General features: G+C 41.7%; 1 protein-coding gene across 1 annotated transcript; it reads right to left on the bottom strand.

Moving 5' to 3' along the window:
- Positions 1 to 220: 220 nt before the first annotated feature.
- Positions 221 to 19,723, bottom strand: LOC129811486 (mitogen-activated protein kinase kinase kinase 7-like). The gene is made up of 15 exons (XM_055862843.1): positions 19,490 to 19,723; positions 19,227 to 19,323; positions 17,932 to 18,042; positions 17,617 to 17,682; positions 17,360 to 17,405; positions 16,873 to 17,011; positions 7,546 to 7,674; positions 7,259 to 7,383; positions 6,912 to 7,042; positions 6,614 to 6,701; positions 6,281 to 6,414; positions 6,050 to 6,206; positions 5,811 to 5,872; positions 5,443 to 5,558; positions 221 to 2,636 (listed from the first exon to the last, which is right to left on the bottom strand). Exons 2-15 carry the CDS (start codon positions 19,290 to 19,292, stop codon positions 2,468 to 2,470), a joined length of 1,539 nt encoding a protein of 512 aa, XP_055718818.1. The 5' UTR covers positions 19,293 to 19,323; positions 19,490 to 19,723; the 3' UTR covers positions 221 to 2,467.
- Positions 19,724 to 19,830: the final 107 nt, after the last annotated feature.

Raw genomic sequence — 19,830 nt, 5'->3', positions numbered from 1 at the left:
CAGTAGTTTTGATAAGCACACATGTGAACAGGGGCTACCAAAATGATTTGTTATGCATCACGCGCATGACAGAGGACAAAACTGAAATAAAGGAGATTAAAAAACAGTGCTCAAAGGGTGTCACCAAGTGGTTTAAAAAAAGGGACAAGTCAATTGAAATAATGACATTTGTGCAGATATTATTCTACAGAATATACAGAATATACCAAAACCATTGAAATCGTAGATATTAGGAACTGTTTTATGCACTTAAGTATACAGGCATTTCAGATACACTGAGTGACACACAAAGTGCAAATTAAATCAAAAAGATATGCTAGGGAAACATTATTTTAGCGATGTCCTTTATACAAATAATGTAAAAATAGCCTTTTCTTGTGTGCATTACCTTTTATTTGAGTACTTTTGAAATCCTTAGATATACAGTGAGCTCCAAATGTATTGGAACAGTGACATCTTTAATTTGAGGGTAATTTCATCCATATACAGTGAACTGTTTAGAAATTACAACACTTTTTGTACATAGTCCCCCCATTTACAGTTCTAATGAGCACAAAATAACCTGAAACAAACAAAACAAAGAGCAAATACATCCAACAAGTGACTCCAAAATGACACAATACATTATTTACCATTCATTTCTATTGGGCACAAAACAATCTGAAACACAACCAAAACAAACAGCAAATTATTTTCAACAAGTTTGTAGAGTCACAAGCTTGATGAAATCATTGTGTACTAGGAAATGGGACCAAAAATAGTGAATTTGTTCTTTTGGTCCCCTAAAATGCGGGGGGTACTATGTACAAAAATGTATGTAATTTCTAAACGGTTCACCTGATATGAAAATAAATAAATACCCTCAAATGAAAGCTGACAGTTTGCACTTCAACCTCATAGTCATTGTATCATTTCAAATCCAAAGCGCTGAAGCACTGAGCCAAAACAACAACAAATGTGTCAATGTCCCAATACTTTTGAGCTCACCGTACATTCAAAAGTGCATTGACGACATCTGGTTTTGCAAGTCAAAACGCTATTTTTAAAAATACAGTACAGAAAGTGAGATATAGCCTAAGGCAACTTGTGAACACGCGCACACAGAGGGCAAATAAAGCGAACAAAAGTGTATAACACATTGGTGGAAGTGCTAGAACAAGACCAAACTCTTAGTCCACAACCAGCACATACACATTTAACACTATAGGGGTGAATACAAAAGTGAAATAATTGACTAAATTAACAAAATATAAAAACTAATACTTAGTGGTGGTGGCATTCTAAATTTAGAAAATGAGAAGAAAAAATATCTAAAACCTACAAGGCAGAAAGATTGAGAAAAATCTCAAAACAAATGTAAAACTTTGCTGATTCACCGAACATGGAGAAGTATAGGCTATATAAAATAAAAATGAAGATACATTTAAAATAGTGTCATTACTTCTCAATGAGCCAGTGCATATGAAAAGAGGAAAAGATATAAGAATGCCATAGAAATTTAAAAAGACGCAAATATATATCAAATGACAGCCTTTTGTGCACATCTTAGTCATCCCCATACAAAGCTAGCTGTCACAGAGAGGTCAGAGCCAGAGAAGAACAACAAGCTGAGCCACTTCTTTCAATACTAGCACCTCTACAACAGCCCTGGGGAGGGGACAGACATCTGCCGCAAGACAGGAAACACCTCAAGTCGTCTGAGGTGTTACTGCAAGTCATCCATCTTAACAACACCAACAACACTCTGATGCTTCCTGGATGCCACACTAAGAGCAGAAATTAAACTTAGGCACAGATCTAGGATCAGCTTGTCCTCCTCAAATCCTAACTTTAAACATTGGGGAGGGGAATACAAAACTGACCAAAGATCAATCTCTAGAGGCAACTGCATTTATTTTGGATGTCGACAGCTACAGTAGGAGAAGATGTTACAGGGCCTCCAGGCTTCCCTTGTTCAACGAGTCCACTGTTCCTCTGGCAGAATAGAATAACGTCTTTGCGAGACATGCGTGCAAATGAACTGAGCTGTTAATGAGACATCTTGCACAATATTATTGTTGTACTGAATGCGGCAGAGTATCTTAACTGTACAGCGCATTGGGGAGCAAGGACCTGAGGGGAGACCTGCTGTGTGCAGTCTGCTGCTGACTGTGGATCAGTTGAGGATCCACAAAACATTCATAATAGTATGGCTTTCCTCTTTGGCCAATGATCCAAGAACAGTTTAAGAGCAACAGGGAAGTGTTAACAAATGGCCAGTCTCTTTAGCTGCTCATCCGAAAACAGTTAATGAGCAATATGAAGCATTCATTACAAATATGGTAGGTATATTTGGCTGCAGCTGATCCCAAAACAGCTGAGGGTCAACAGAAGAGACATCACAAAATGGCCACTTGACAGACAGTGTCTTCGGCTGCTGCTGATCTGAGGACAGTTCTAGGGCAACAGGCACACATCAGGAGGCATTCTAACTCGTCTGTTGCTGACTCTGGATCCGCTCCAGCTTGTTCTTACAAATGTGGAAGTAGGTGGAGAGACTCTTGTTCTCGTCCAACAGTTTAGTGTGTTCCTGAATCAGACGGGACGTGTTCTGCTGCTGCCTCTCATCCTGGTGCAGCTCAGAGATCAGCTCCTTCCTACACATCACCACCACAAAGGGAGAGAGAACATGTTTAGCATTTAGGTAGCCTATATTCACTGTAACTGTACAATAAATGACTACACAGTAAAATATTATACAGTTTTGGAAACAAATTCTAATGAATTTACTCATGTTAAGAGTAACTGGTATCACAACAGATACAACAAGTAAACCAGTAAGTCATTAGTCACACTAGAGTACAGTGCCATCTGAGGTATAGTGTCTGCAAATTGGATGAACATCTTCTGTCAAAGCAACGGGAAGCTGGGTAAATATTTATTTATTTGAAAATGTGCAGGATGAAATCTCGAGATGCATCATCTTTTTTTCTAGAGTACCCCCCCCCCCCAAAATGTTCCAAGAATAATATGCAATTACTGTTAAATAATAATAACAATAAAAAACTGAAACTTACATTTACACCATAAATAGTTGTGAACTACTAATAGGCCTAAAACTAATAAAAACTACTGCTACAACTACCAAGAAAACTAAATACCTATAATTAATATACATAAATAATGTGACTTAAGTGACTGTGAATATATACAGTGTCTTCAGAAAGTATTCATACCCCTTGACATATTCCACATTTTGTTGTGTTACAGCCTGAATTCAAAATTCTTATTTATTTCACCTTTATTTAAACAGGTAGGCTAGTTGAGAACAAGTTCTCATTTACAACTGCGACCTGGCCAAGAATAAAGCAAAGTAGTTCGACACATTCAACAACACAGAGTTATACATGGAACAAACATACAGTCAATAATACAGTAGAAAAAGTCTATATACAGTATGTGCAAATGAGGTAAGATAAGGGAGGTAAGGCAATAAATAGGCCATGGTGGCGAAGTAATTACAATATACCAATTAAACACTGGAGTGATTGATGTGCAGAAGATGAATGTGCAAGTAGAGATACTAGATACTATACGATGTACTGTACAGTCGTGGCCAAAAGTTTTGAGAATGACACAAATATTAATTTTCACAAAGTAGAGATACTGGGGTGCAAAGGAGCAAGATAAATAAATAAATACAGTATGGGGATGAGGTAGTTGGATCGGGTATATTACAGATGGGCTATGTACAGGTGCATTGATCTGTGAGCTGCTCTGATAGCTGGTGCCTAAAGCTAGTGAGGGAGATATGAGTCTCCAGCTTCAGTGATTTTTGTAGTTTGTTCCAGTCATTGGCAGCAGAGAACTGGAAGGAAAGGCGGTCAAAGGCGGAATTGGCTTTGGGCTTTCGACTCTGTCAATCACCACATTCTTATCAGCAGACTCAACAGCCTTGGTTTCGCAAATGACTGCCTCGCCTGGTTCACCAACTACTTCTCTGATAGAGTTCAGTGTGTCAAATCGGAGGGCCTGTTGTTTGGACCTCTGGCATTCTCTATGGGGGCGCCACAGGGTTACATTCTCGGGCCGACTCTCTTCTCTGTATACATCAATGATGTCGCTCTTGCTGCTGGTGATTCTCTGACCCACCTCTACGCAGACGACACCATTCTGTATACGTCTGGCCCTTCTTTGGACACTGTGTTAACTAGCCTCCAGACGAGCTTCAATGCCATACAACTCTCCTTCCGTGGCCTCCAACTGCTCTTAAATGCTAGTAAAACTAAATGCATGCTCTTCAACCGATCGCTGCCCGCACCTGCCCGCCCGTCCAGCATCACTACTCTGGACGGTTCAGACTTAGAATATGTGGACAACTACAAATACCTAGGTGTCTGGTTAGGCTGTAAACTCTCCTTCCAGACTCACATTAAGCATCTCCAATCCAAAATTAAATCTAGAATTGGCTTCCTATTTCACAACAAAGCATCCTTCACTCATGCTGCCAAACATACCCTCGTAAAACTGACCATCCTACCGATCCTCGACTTCGGTGATGTCATTTACAAAATAGCCTCCAACACTCTACTCAACAAATTGGATGCAGTCTATCACAGTGCCATCCGTTTTGTCACCAAAGCCCCATATACTACCCACTCTTGCGACCTGTACGCTCTGGTTGGCTGGCCCTCGCTTCATACTCATCGCCAAACCCACTGGCTCCAGGTCATCTACAAGTCTCTGCTAGGTAATGCCCAGCCTTATCTCAGCTCACTGGTCACCATAGCAGCACCCACCCGTAGCACTCGCTCCAGCAGGTATATTTCACTGGTCACCCCCAGGGCCAATTCCTACTTTGGCCGCCTCTCCTTCCAATTCTCTGAAACTGGAAACACTTATCTCCCTCACCAGCTTTAAGCACCAGCTGTCAGAGCAGCTCACAGATCACTGCACCTGTACATAGCCCATCTATAAATAGCCCAAACAATTACCTCATCCCTTACTGTATTTTTGCATCCCAGTATTTCTACTTTGCACATTCACCTACTGCAAATCTACAATTCCAGTGTTTTTTAATTGCTATATTGTATTTACTTCGCCACCGTGGCCTCTTTATTGCCTTTACCTCCCTTATCTCACCTCATTTGTTCACATTGTATATAGACTTATTTTTGTACTGTTTTATTGACTGTATGTTTGTTTTACTCCATGTGCAACCCTGTGTTGTTGTATGTGCCGAACTGCTTTGCTTTATACTGGCCAGGTCGCAGTTGTAAATGAGAACTTGTTCTCAACTTGCCTACCTGGTTAAACAAAGGTAAAATAAAATAAACAAAGATGGGTGAGAAAAAAAAGCTATTTAATCGATTTTGAATTCACGCTGTTCGACAACAAAATGAATAAGTCAAGGGGTATGAATACTTTCTGAAGGCACTGTATATATGGTAATATGTGACATACTTTCTTTGGGTGAGAAGGGCGATTTCAGTCTGCACTTTAAGGTACTCCTGGGCCATTCTGCAGTGCTGCTCAAACACAGCCATGGACTCTTTGGAGTTAGAGAATGGGGCCAGGGGCTAAACACAACCCAGAAACACACATCACCGTCATGCACTTACAATTTATCACATTGTTCTTATTGTACATTACTTAACTTCTTTAACATATTTCCTATTTCAAGTAGAGGACACATGAAATCCCCAAAAAGGTAGTAAGTAAGCTTTTAGATAGTGTGTCAAATGTGACTGGTTTGTTATCAGTATCAATAGGATTTAGTATCAGTCAGCATTGAAGATGAATGGAGAAAGAACTCCCCATTCCTGCAGTACCTGCAGCTGGTGATCCAGTGTCAGATAAGCCATGGGGATGGAGCTGTCCAAACCATTTATATCTGAAGACATAGAAAATGTACTGGTAAGTATGACATGTTTACTGTATGTTGTACGGTACTGCCCCCTGGTGAACACTGCAGTGACATAATGTGTCAGACATACAGTAGATTCCGGTCATATAACATATTTTGTAAGCTAGCTCTATTACGACAACCAAAACTAAATAGGGCCCATACCTGTGGGACTGATAGGCACCCTCAGCTCTGGCCCCGATTGGCCAGCACATTGCACTTTGATCTCAGTGGGAGCAGGACTCTGGGTACGCTCACGATCAGGCAGGCTCTCCACACTAGCCCTTCTGGACGAGGGCAGGCTGGGGCGTAATGTTCCCCCCTGAGAAGGTACATGAACAGCATGAACATTGGTATGGATGAAATAACTTAATACTCCAACTATATCTGCATCACCTTTGATTGTTTGAACTGAAGTGGAAATCTAGCTTCAATGCTTTTCAGGGTGTCATCTCTCCCTTGACAGTTTGTTCTGTGTTCCATGTTGCTTTCAGTTCGGTAGCTGTTGATAGTGTTGTCTGCATAGGAACCTACAGAAGAGACGATGGCGTTTCCAATCTGTTTTTACAGAAACTTCTGCAATAACAGAATCTTCTGAATTTCATTCATATGCATTTTGAAAGCAATTACTACATAGCACAATGTTAGTACAATGTAAAGTGATACTTGTCAACAACTGTTTATAAAATCCGTCAACCTTCACAGAGTATTTAAATCTATGGGACTGGCCTGTGCTTGTGGCTGAGGATGAGCCACTCCTACTGTTGCCTGGACACTGGTGAGGGTACTGGAGAGGCTCATCAGAGCCTGGGAAGTACTGCATACACATGGAGGAAAGAGTACACAATGCTAACAGGAATCGCAGATCTAAAATCAAACTCTCAAACTGTGGAACAAACACCATTTGATAATAACTAAGAAATAAGTTGTTCAATTGCAGGTTTTTACTAACATCTATGGGTTATTATTAGTGCCGTGAATGTGAAGTTCTGACCTCATGGGTCTGTGGGGTTTTCCAGTACTGTACCTTCATGAGGCTTGCCATGGTGTTCCTGACCTCCTCCATGGAGGGCCTCTGGGCAGGGTCTTTGTCCCAGCAGTGTGTCATCAGATTCTCGATGGGCTCCGGGAGGTCCTTTATCAGGGGGGGCCGAGTCCCTGATAACCCATACAAGAGAATGGCATGTCAGTGGGGGAATATCAAGAGCCTAAAGTGGCTTCCTCTACTCATCTTCTTTCCTTCCTCTAACAACTAGGTAAGATTTTCTTTCAAACCTATATTCCACTTCACTACATAGACATTTTGCGGTTTCGGTTTTATTCCTCTGTATGTATGTAACTACACTAAGCGTCTATGGCTCGGTAACCTCTCACCTCTGTGCACGGCCCACATGATGCAGAAGGCCGATCCTCCAATCTCATCAAAGGGCTTTCGACGAGTGATCCCCTCCCACAGGATGATGCCCCAGCTGAACACATCACACTTCTCACTGTAGTTACTGCCTGGACAACAGAGTCAGAGAGATACAGGTGAGTGAAGGAATACAGGTTAGAGTGAGATCCTAGATTATTCTATTGGTGAAACAGAGAGACTTAGTGCTTGGTCCATTTTGGTCTTCTGGTTTTGAAGGAAAGGAGGAAAACCCCTTGCTAAAGGTTACTTGCCTTCAAACACTTCTGGTGCCATCCAGGCTGCACTTCCTTTGTTGTTGGTCATGTGTGTCTGGATGTCACAGGCTGTCCCAAAGTCGCAGATCTTCAACACTGTGCCACCCTGTACAAGTAGCAGACTGAAACACATGGCTATGGTTTAGGTTCAGAGAGTACAACCTCATTAACCTCTAGAAGTCTAAGCTGTTGGGAAGAATTGTTTTGCGAAGGCGATCTTAACATGGATCATTTAGCTATTTGATTTAGAATTTTGCCTTTACTACTACTACTACTACAGCCCATGGAAACACATTGAATAACACATACATATTTAAAAAAGACTGTCAAACAAATAAAACATAAGCAATAAGGTTTTGAAGTGTCTGTCCTATATTTGGAGATATAAGACAGCTCAGAAAACATTTTCGTTTTTTTGTACACAAAACTACCTTCATTTGTTGTATGGGTTACCTTCAGACGAGTCCCATGACACTTGCGGGGGTCATAGAGCAAACGTGAGTCTCTCCTTTCCATAGTGGGGTCATATTAGTTTGTAGCGCAAATGGTTCAGACGCTACAGACAGAAGTTGGCACATCAGCGTTACAGACTTCAGACGAGTCCAGTGACACTTGTGGGGGTCATAGAGCAATGAGAGTCTCCCCTTTCCATAGAGTGGTCATAATAATTTGACGCTACAGACATTTCGGACGCTACTGACATTTTAGTGAGACTACCGACTTTCAGGATCTGAAAAACACAGCTGAGGCTTGGCCACTTTCCACCCAAGATGCAGAAGGCTGACATTGGCGGATGCAGTGGATTGAGACGCAGCCTATGCAAAAAAACTGATATCTCTATCTTAAACTGACGGATTCTGATGGGATTTAAAAAAATGTTACTTAGATGTGTTAATAGACTCTTCAGGATATACAGTACCAGTCAAAAGTTTGGACACAGCTACTTATTCAAGTGTTTTTCTTTCTTTATTTATTTTTTACTATTTTCTACATTGTAGAAAAATAGTGAAGACATCAAAACTATGAAATAACACATATGGAATCATGTAGTACCCCAAAAAAGTGTTAAACAAATCAAAATATATTTTATATTCTTCAAAGTAGCCACCCTTTGCCTTGATGACAGCTCTGCACTCTTGGCATTCTCTCAACCAGCTTCACCTTGAATGCTTTCCCAACAGTCTTGAAGGAGTTCCCACATATGGTGGGCACTTGTTGGCTGCTTTTCCTTCCCTCTGCGCTCCAACTCATCCCAAACCATCTCAATTGGGTTGAGGTTGGGTGATTTTGGAGGCCAAGTCAGCTGATGCAGCCCTCATCACTCTCCTTCTTGGTCAAATAGCCCTTACACAGCCTGGAGGTGTGTTGGGTCATTGTCCTGTTGAAAAACAAATGCCAGCCCCACTAAGTGCAAACCAGATGGGATGGCGTATCGCTGCAAAATGCTGTGGTAGCCATGCTGGTTAAGTTTGCCTAGAATTCTAAATAAATCACTGACAGTATCACCAGCAAAGCACCCCCACACCATCACAGCTCCTCCTCCATGCTTCACGATGGGAACCACACATGCAGAGATCATCCGTTCACCTACTCTGCGTCTCACAAAGACATGGCGGCTGGAACCAAAAATCTCACATTTGGACCAAAGGACAGATTTCCACCGGTCTAATGTCCATTGCTCATGTTTCTTGGCCCAAGCAAGACTCTTCTTCTTATTGGTGTTGTAGTGATGTTGGTACCATTAATGCGATGACGATTATTTTATCAAATCAATTAACTATGTTTAATTATTACGATGATTAAACTAATCATATAACAATTAACTCTTTAGCAATCTTGGGTCACCACGGAAAAAGTTTGATTAATGAGTTACCGTTTCCCAAATTAACTTTACAGATATAAATATATCGTTATACAAGTCATCCATTAATTATCATTATTACCTCATCAGTCTCATTCTGAACGTCGTTGACTTCAAATCTGCACCAAGCCTACTCTCCAGGATAAATCAGCGATACACAAATTGGCTTAATTATTTATTTACTAAATAAATAAATAACACAGAATTAAATAAACACACACAGGATAGATTATACATTGGTTACTAACATGATGCAATGAAAAGTCCCTAGTGGACTAACCCGAGATGACAACTGGTTACACAATTTTTACATTTTTAATTATTTTTAATTTAACATTTTTTAAACTAGGCAAGTCAGTTAAAAACAAAAATTCTTATTTAAAATGACAGCCTACCGGGGAACAGTGGCAGAATGACAGATTTTTACCTTGTTAGTTCGGGGATTCGATCCAACAACCTTTCGGCTACTGGCCCAACGCTCTAACCACTAGGCTACCTGCCGCCCCAATGAAAGGGGATGGGGAACGAAAGAGCGGAAGGAGAGACAAAGGAATTCAACTATCGTACATACAGTTGAATAATATGCTCTTTGTAAATGTGGATATTTAGCACCCTAACAACCGCTCATTCGGATTTAGAAATACAAAGTACATATTTACGCTTGTATGTCTTTGTCGTCTCACTCTGGTGAAATCACTTGCTCAGTCTGTGGAGAGTAGTTATTCAGAAAGTCTCTGGTTGTCCACCAGAGGTCACCATGTCCTTTGTAGTTGTAGTAGGTTGGTCTCGGAGTGTCTGATAGAACGCATCTTCCAGAGGTGTACCACGGGGTGTTCAGCGGGCTTTAATCTTCACTCTGTTTGTTTAGAATAGATACCCCACTTTTGGAATACCTGCTCTAGGGTATGTGCAATGCCGTTGGGGGTGCGCCAAATAAAAATGTGATTCACATTTTTTTCCCCTTCACATTTTCAAGCAGTATATTTACATTTTCTAACGGGGCTATACATTTGGGTGAGTTTTTTCTCTCGCCTGAGTAGCCTCGTTTCACTGGCAAAAATCTAACTAAACCATCTAGTGTTCAGTGTAATAACAACACAATGTCAAATATAGGTAGCCTATTCAAATAATTAACATCCAATCACATTAACCGTTACTCTCTTGCGGGAAACCTTCACTCTTGCACAGACATTCAGAAATTAAACATGACAATTTGAAAAATAACCCACAGGAATTTTTTGAGTGAGAATAAAGACGTCTTTCATTCAGAAAGACATGTATAAAAGCAAAAGATACCATTTTTGTATATATCTTTTTATTTAACTAGGCAAGTCAGATTTTTACCTTGTCAGCTCGGGGATTCGATCTAGCAACATTTCGGTTACTGGCCCAATTCTCTATCCACTAGGCTACCTGCCGCCCCATTAACCGAGTGGCTAGGACAGGTAAGCCCCATACCATTGTGGAGGACTTAATTCTTCCTGCTTCCACGGATATGGCTGGGACAATGCTGGGGGAAAAGGCCCAAAAAACTATTCAGACAATGTCTTCATCAAACAACACTGTTTCACAATGCATCAGTGACTTGGCAGGAGATGTTTTGAAACAATTACTGCTTCGCATATAAGCCAGTGAATTATATGCATTACAGCTGGATGAGTCAACAGACGTGGCGGACCTGGCACAGCTCCTGGTAAATGTCCGTTACGTTTATGGGGGGGTCAATTAAGGAAGACACCCTCTTCTGCAAACCACTGAAAACCAGGACACCATGAGAGGATATTTTTAAAGTACTGGAAATCTTTGTGACATCAAATGGACTTTGGTGGTCAAGATGTGTTGGTATCTGTACTGATGGCGCAAAAGCCATGACAGGGAGACATAGTGGAGTGGTAACGCACATGCAAGCAGTTGCTCCCGACGCCACTTGGGTACACTGCAGCATCCACCGAGAGGCTCTTGCTGCCAAGGGAATGCCTGACAGCTTGAAATACGTTTTGGGACACTACAGTGAAAATGGTTAACTTTGTTAAAGCAAGGCCCCTGAACTCTTGTGTATTTTCTGCATTATGCAATGATATGGGCAGCGACCATGTAACGCTTTTACAACATACAGAAATGTGCTGGTTATCAAGGGGCAGAAATGTGAAATGTGCTGGTTATCAATTATTTTTTTGCTGAGTTTAGGATTTTACATTTATTTTTATTTCACCTTTATTTAACCAGGTAGGCTAGTTGAGAACAAGTTCTCATTTGCAACTGAGACCTGGCCAAGATAAAGCAAAGCAGTTCGACACATACAACAACACAGATTACAGGGACTCTCCAAAACTATATTCAATGTGTGAGACAGAATTGAGGCTATGATTAAGAAGTTGGAGCTCTTTTCTGTCTGCATTAACAAGGACAACACACAGGTCTTTCCATCATTGTATGATTTTTTGCTTGCAAATGAACTCAAGCTTACGGACAATGTCAAATGTGGTATAGCAAAGCACCTGAGTGAGCTGGGTGTGCAATTAATCAGGTACTTTCCCGAAACGGATGACACAAACAACTAGTTTCTTTATCCCTTTCATTCCCTGCCTCCAGTCCACTTACCGATAGCTGAACATGAGAGCCTCATTGAAATTGCAACAAGCGGTTCTGTGAAAATTTAATTTAATCAGAAGCCACTGACAGATTTCTGGATTGGGCTGTGCTCAGTTTCTTACCTTGGCAAATCGCGCTGTTAAGACACTGATGCCCTTTACAACCACATTCCTATGTGAGAGTGGATTCTTGGCCGTCACTAGCATGAAAACTAAATACAGGCACAGACTGTGTGTGGAAAATGATTTAAGACAAGACTCTCTCCAATACAACCCAACATTGCAGAGTTGTGTGCATCCTTTCAAGCACACCCTTCTCATTAACTTGTGGTGAGTTATTCACAATTTTTGATGAACAAATAAAGTTTCATATGCAAGATGGCTAAATAAAGAGCAAAATTATTGATTATTATTATTTGTGCCCTGGTCCTATATGAGCTCTTTGTCACTTCCCATGAGCCAGGTTGTGACAAAAACTCACACTCAGTCTTAAATGTAATACATCATATAGTGTGTGTATAGTATTGTATAGTGTGTGTGTGACAGGCTTACAATGATGGCAAAAAACAACACTTGAGAGTGCGCTGACCATGGTGCTAGAGGGGGTACGCAGCTGGAGGTTGAATGTTTGAAGGGGTACGGGACTATAAAAAGTTTGGCAATGACTGCCCTAGAGATACCTATAACGTAAACTCACTCATTTTTGTACATCGCCTTGGTCCGTACAATTGACCTTATTTTAGCACCCCAAAAACATAATACTTCCAGATCAACTGTAATGGCAATACCATTGTAAAGCACAATTTCTCCCATTTCCAACAGAATCAATTACATGACCCCCACGCTGCCCGTTTCTGCATGATTCAAGATGGCAATAAGCCCCGTCGGGTCGTTTAAAAAAAAATGACTAGGTATCCCCCTTACCCCCTTCACTGTCCATTTCTTGTTTTTAAACGATGAGAGAAGTGCTACACCTGGTGGAGAGAGATTGTAAGAGAGAAATAGTTGCTTTATGCGTGCTGTACGTTACGGCATGACACGTCACGATGTAACGGAGGGCCAGTTTTTTCTACATTTCTCCGAATACAATAGAGCCATTACCATGTCGACCAACGCTTGAATAGAAACCTAGTTCACACCCCCGATTTTGAAGTCAACACAGTCGCTACAGTCCCATTAGTTTTCTTTGTAGCCGCGTTTGAATGTTGCGGTTGCGCACATTTATTTTATTTTAAATTTTTTCCCCTTTTCTCCCCAATTCTCGTGGTATCCAATCGCTAGTAATTACTATCTTGTCTCATCGCTACAACTCCCGTACGGGCTCGGGAGAGACGAAGGTCGAAAGCCATGCGTCCTCCAAAGCACAACCCAACCAAGCCGCACTGCTTCTTTAACACAGCGCGCCTCCAACCCGGAAGCCAGCCGCACCAATGTGTCGGAGGAAACACCGTGCACCTGGCCCCCTTGGTTAGCGCGCACTGCGCCCAGCCCGCCACAGGAGTCGCTGGAGCGCGATGAGACAAGGAAATCCCTACCGGCCAAACCCTCCCTAACCCGGACGACGCTAGCCCAATTGTGCGTCGCCCCACGGACCTCCCGGTCGCGGCCGGCTGCGACAGAGCCTGGGGGCGAACCCAGAGACTCTGGTGGCGCAGTTAGCACTGCGATGCAGTGCCCTAGACCACTGCGCCACCCGGGAGGCCCACGGTTGCGCACATTTGTACGGAATGGGTTGAGTTTACGTTAGTGGTGAGAGAAAATTGTTCTTTGCCTCTCGTCTTCAGTCCAGTTTCCTAGGCTAACAGTGCATAAACAGCTGCAGAATGAATGCTCCTGTGAAGTCTTCTTCGAGTTTCAGAGGGTCTTACCATTTTCTGGTATTGTAGTTTCAAACCATTTTGCCATATCCAGCTCGCGCTGTACTTTGGCTGGTCTTTAGTTTTAAACCATTTCTCAGCAGTGCAGCCACCACTTCACGCTGTCTGGTTTGGTATAGATTTTCTTCTTCTCTGTTGAAAGTTTCTAACCATTTCGTATCTTTCAGCTCACGCTGTCGGTCACGCTGGTCTAATGTAGTCTAACCATTTTACATGTCCGGCTTACCGTCCGTATACTGGTCTGTAGAGTTTCCAACCATTTCAACGTGTGGCTGGTCCTCACGTTCTCTGGTCGAATGTACATTTTGTTTGCGGTCTTTTTATGTCTTCGCCTTGGAGGGCGGTTCCATCACGTTGCTAAAAAGTCTGTTCTCACGTGGGCATGGTTACTAACTGGGTAAGCCTTTACATGAAAAACAACTCTGATTTAGAAGGCTAAAATTACATTTCATCTTCTCACAAATAGTTTAATATTTAATCGTATATGTTCCACAACATTTAGATGTAAATCTGATAACGGTGACATATACATTCGTAGAGTTAACGTTATTTGGTTATACCATCCTTAAAGATATCAAACAAACAACTTATTTGACATGATTATTGTTTCGAGCCCCACCAACCGTTTCCCACGTTATTTTTGTTAGGAATATTGTGTCATTATCCACATTCGGATGTTGTAGTTTTGGCGGGAGGAATCTCATTGTAACAAAAGGGTTCTTTCCCCTCAATCTTGCAGAGCCCAAACGCAGAGTTTCGGCAAGGTAACCTCAGCAAAAAAAGAAACGTCCCATTTTCAGGACCCTGTCTTTCAAAGATAATGTGAGACACCTAAGACAGCGCTACGGGGCGACAGGACGGACAGCTGATCGACCTTGCAGTGGCAGACCAGGTGTAACAACACCTGAACAGGATCGGTACATCTGAACATCACACCTGTGGGACAGGTACAGGATTGCAACAACTGCCCGAGTTACACCAGGAACGCACAATCCCTCCATCAGCGATCAGACTGTCCGCAATAGGCTGAGAGAGGCTGGACTGAGGGCTTGTAGGCCTGTCGTAAGGCAGGTCCTCACCCAACATCACCGGCAACAACGTCACCTATGGGCACAAACCCACCGTCGCTAGACCAGACAGGACTGGCAAAAAGTGCTCTTCACTGACGAGTCACGGTTTTGTCTCACCAGGGGTGATGATCGGATTCGCGTTTATCGTTGAAGGAATGAGCGTTACACCGAGGCCTGTACTCTGGCGCGGGATCGATTTGGAGGTGGAGGGTCCGTCAGGGTCTGGGGCGGTGTGTCACAGCATCATCGGACTGAGCTTGTTGTCATTGCAGGCAATCTCAACGCATGCGTTACAGGGAAGACATCCTCCTTCCTCATCTGGTACCCTTCCTGATGGCTCATCCTGAAATGACCCTCCAGCATGACAATGCCACCAGCCATACTGCTTGTTCTGTGCGTGATTTCCTGCAAGACAGGAATGTCAGTGTTCTGCCATGGCCAGCGAAGAGCCCGGATCTCAATCCCATTGAGCATATCTGGGACCTGTTGGATCGGAGCGTGAGGGCTAGGGCCAATCCCCCAGAATTGTCCGGGAACTTGCAGGTGCCCTTGCTGGAAGAGTGGGGTAACATCTCACAGCAAGAACTGGCAATTCTGGTGCAGTCCATGAGGAGGAGATGCACTGCAGTACTGGTGGCCACACCAGATACTGACTGTTACTTTGATTTTGACCCACCCTTTGTTCAGGGACACATTATTCCATTTCTGTTAGTCACATGTCTGTGGAACTTGTTCAGTTCATGTGTCAGTTGTTGAATCTTGTTATGTTCATACAAATATTTACACATGTTAAGTTTGCTGAAAATAAACGCAGTTGACAGTGAGAGGACATTTCTTCTTTTTGCTGAGTTTATTTACGACCGTCATAAAACTGCCCAACTCCATCCCTCTCCCCCTCTGTGTTGAAGACGGAGGGCGCTGTAGAGCTGACCCACTGATCCTTCGGATCTGCACAGGAAAGTCATGAGTGTCCTTTAGCTGTGGTTTCTTTGCAGCAATTCGACCATGAAGGCCTGATTCACGCAGTCCCCTCTGAACAGTTGATGTTGAGATGTGTCTGTTACTGGAACTCTGTGAAGCATTTATTTGAGCTGCAATCCGAGGTGCAGTTAACTCTAATGAACTTGTCCTCTGCAGCAGAAGTAACTCTGGGTCTTCCTTTCCTGTGGTGGTCCTCATGAGAGCCAGTTTCATCATAGCGTTTGATGGTTTTTGAAACTGCACTTGAAGAAACTTTAAAAGTTCTTAATTTTCTGAATTCACTGACCTTCATGTCTTAAAGTAATGATGGACTTTGCTTACTTGAGCTGTTCTTGACATAATGGACTAGTCTTTTACCAAATAGGGCTATCTTTTGTATACCAAACCTACCTTGTCACAACACAACTGATTGTCTCAAACACATTAAGGAAATAAATTCCACAAATTAACTTTTAACAAGGCACACCTGTTAATTGAAATACATTCCAGGTGACTATCTCATGAAGCTGGGTGAGAGAATGCCAAGTGTGCAAAGCTGTGATCAAGGCAAAGGGTGGCTAATTTGAAGAATGTCAAATATATTTTGATTTGTTTAACACTTTTTTTAGTTACTACAAGATTCCATGTGTCATTTCATAATTTTGATGTCTTCACTATTCTTCTACAATGTAGAAATTAGTAAAAATATAGAAAACCCCTTGAATGAGTAGGTGTGTCCAAAATTGTGACTGGTACTGTATATTTAAAACAATGAAAAAGTACTGTAAACAGATTGCAAAATTCTGGTAACTTTGCCACAATTCCCTGGTTTTCCATAAATCCTGGTTGGAAGACTCCTGAATTTTCTGCTTATTCCCTCGTAATTCCAGGAATCTTCCCACCAGGATTTTGCAACCCTGAAACAGGCAGTTAACCAACAGCACAAACAAAAGGGCCATACTTGGGTGGTTTGAGGTCTCTGTGAATGAGGGCCTTGGGTTTCATGGCGTGGAGATAGGATACACCCTGAGCACACTGCAGACACCAGCTCATAGCGTGGGATGCACTGTACTGGGGCAGGGGCTCAGCTCCATGCAGCACTTGGAATGAACAGACAACACAGTCAAGACAGAGAGAGAGAGAGACAGAAAGTCAGGCGGGGTGCACAGAACAGACAGAGATACAATATTAACATGGTAACTGGCACAGACCCTCACAGATCATAATTGAACAATGACATACAGTAAGAATCACTTGCACAAGACACCACACTGAACTACACAGAAATATAGTGGGAGATTGATACACTGTTAATTGCACTTCCACTAAGATGAGGGATACAAGCTATGGTTGGCAAATAGAAGTATTAACAATACACTTATTGAAATAGCTAAGAAATTACATAAAAGAAAATACTATGTTGAAATGAAGCTGAATTGATTTCTTACCATTGTATAAGGAGCCACCCTCAGCATATTCCATAACAAGACACACCTGTGTGAGAATGTTACAATCATTTTGATAAAAAGGGAAAAACACTTAGTGTATGGGATTGCAAATGTGGTGTCAATATAGAGGAAAATCTGTAGACCTATTCAATTAATAATACATCACTAATAAATGAATAATTACACATGGGCCTAAAGTATATAATTGAACACCAGGCAAATCATACTAAGAAGACAACTCTCCTGAATGTACTTACTGGATTATCACATGAGCCATAGAGCTTGACAATATTTGGGTGATTTACTCTAGAAAGCTGGCGGAGCTGGATGAAGAAGAGACATGGATAAGTGAAACGGATCGCACCATCTTAACATTCATGAATTGCTTCATTTACATTGTAATTGGATATCATTTGACTGCTGCTACCTAATATCAAAAGAGTCCATAAATGTTCAGTGGGAATTTTTATATTGGGATAGCAAAACTTATTTCAACAATAGACTATACCCAAAAAACAGGGTTAAACGAAAAACTATGCTTTACAGCAGGTAAGGAGAGGATGTTCCTCTACCTCTACTACAAAAGCTTTCCTCTCAGATTCACTCTCTATGGTCTTGATGGCCACATCTTTGCCTTTCCATTTAGCCTTGAAGACAACTCCAAATGTCCCTCTGCCAACAACCTGGAGATACACAAAGAAACAAATGTCACACATATAAAACACAACAGCTCTGGTCTAGTAACATGCTTTCAAGGAAAATGTTGTGTTTTCACAATAATGTATATAAACCCTGGATTGCTGATGCTATGTATTGGCCAATGAGAGGCTTTGATGCTGCCAGAAGAAGCAGTCATCCATAGGAATTAATAGAATTCTACAGTATTTCAATTAAGGTAAAAAATATACAGTACCAGTCAAAAGTTTGGACACACCTACTCATTCAAGGGTTTTTCTTATTTTATACTATTTCCCACATTGTAGAATAATACTGAAAATGTAGAAAATAGTAAAAATTATGAAAAACCCTGGAATGAGTAGGTGTCCAAACTTTTGACTGGTACTGTATTTTTATTATACGTTAAAGAAAATGTTTTTATATTTTGTTTAATGTTTACATAATATTATTTGAAACTATGCATTAAGGTGTCTGTCATAGAATAAATATGGAAAAAACTAATGTAGACATTAATAAATGCATTTCTATAACTTCCAAAATATTTCTTACAATGGTGGGGTAGTGCCAAGATGGACATGCGGTGGTATATATAAATAGTGAGTATAGAAATAATTGTGTTTTAATTTCTGTCCCTTCTGTGAGTCCTGGACAACGGGTCCTCTTCTAGGTTATAATCTGACATGTTGCTGAGTGGTGGTCGGTCTCGTAATTTTCTATATAATCTACTTAAGCAATAAGGCCAGAGGAAGTGTGGTATATGGCTAATATACCACGGCTAAGGGATGTTCTTAACCACAATGCAACGCGGAGTGCCTGGACACAGCCCTTAGCCGTAGTGTATTGGCCATATATCACAAACCCACGAGGTGCCTTATTGCTATTATAAACTGGTTACCAACGTAATTAGAGCAGTAAAAATAAATGTTTTGTCATACCCGTGGTATACGTCTGATATATCATGGCTGTCAGCCAATCAGCATTCAGGGCTTGAACCACCCCGTTTATAAAAATCATTAGATACTGCTGGTGTTTTGAAAGAGGTAGCCTATCTTGGCTCCATAGTTGAAACTGGCACATAAGTGGCATGGATGATCACAACACTAAACTTCTATTCAACAAGGTTACTGTAATTTCCCCCCATAAAAGGCTAATTGTTTGGTACTATAGGCAGCTATCATGCGACACTTACCTCTTCAACTTCTATGTCCTCATATTCTATCTCTTCGAAGGGATAGCCAGGAGGTGTCTCAAGCATCTTGAAGGCTGTATTGATTCCGCAGCGCAAGCTAGAATACAACAACAGACTGTATTAGCATACTGTCTGCCGTTAAACTGACCAGTCAGTCTTTTAGACACAGGATTTATTTTTATGTTGCAGCCCTAGATATGTCATGCCACAAACTGGGTTGCACAACCCCTCCATAATAATTTCCATTCGCTGTTGAAACCTACATCAGGAAGTATGAAGCTGTCCACTCCAGCGAGCCGCTGTTTCGAACACTCAGGACGAAGAGTTACATTGTATCAAATGCGATCAACTAGGACAAGCTGTTTATCATCATTATGTATGATGTTTTGTTACATCCAACGTGGAAAAATCAAATGGCATGAACAACAAATTAGAACGAGTTTGATAATGTCAGAGTCAAAACAAATGCCGTTTGTTCCACGGTTTGCGCAGTGAAATGTTCGAAGCTTTGGGGTGCATTCAAGAACAGTACACGGTTCATATTATGCAAACGCCGGTGCGGTCCTCTCAAGACGCATCCCAGGTTTAAACCCCGTGTGAAAAG

This window comes from Salvelinus fontinalis, chromosome 15, assembly GCF_029448725.1.
Source record: "Salvelinus fontinalis isolate EN_2023a chromosome 15, ASM2944872v1, whole genome shotgun sequence".
Classification (NCBI taxonomy): domain Eukaryota; kingdom Metazoa; phylum Chordata; class Actinopteri; order Salmoniformes; family Salmonidae; genus Salvelinus; species Salvelinus fontinalis.
This window is presented reverse-complemented; position numbering and strand designations above follow the sequence as displayed.

Coding starts and splice junctions, on each gene's coding strand:
- LOC129811486 (XM_055862843.1), bottom strand. CDS start 19,292: ATGCTTGAGACACCTCCTGGCTATCCCTTCGAAGAGATAGAATATGAG. Junction 6,702..6,911: donor CCATGGCAAGCCTCATGAAG/GTACAGTACTGG, acceptor ATGTGTATGCAG/TACTTCCCAGGCTCTGATGA. Junction 2,637..5,442: donor GCCCTTCTCACCCAAAGAAA/GTATGTCACATA, acceptor GGTGATGTGTAG/GAAGGAGCTGATCTCTGAGC.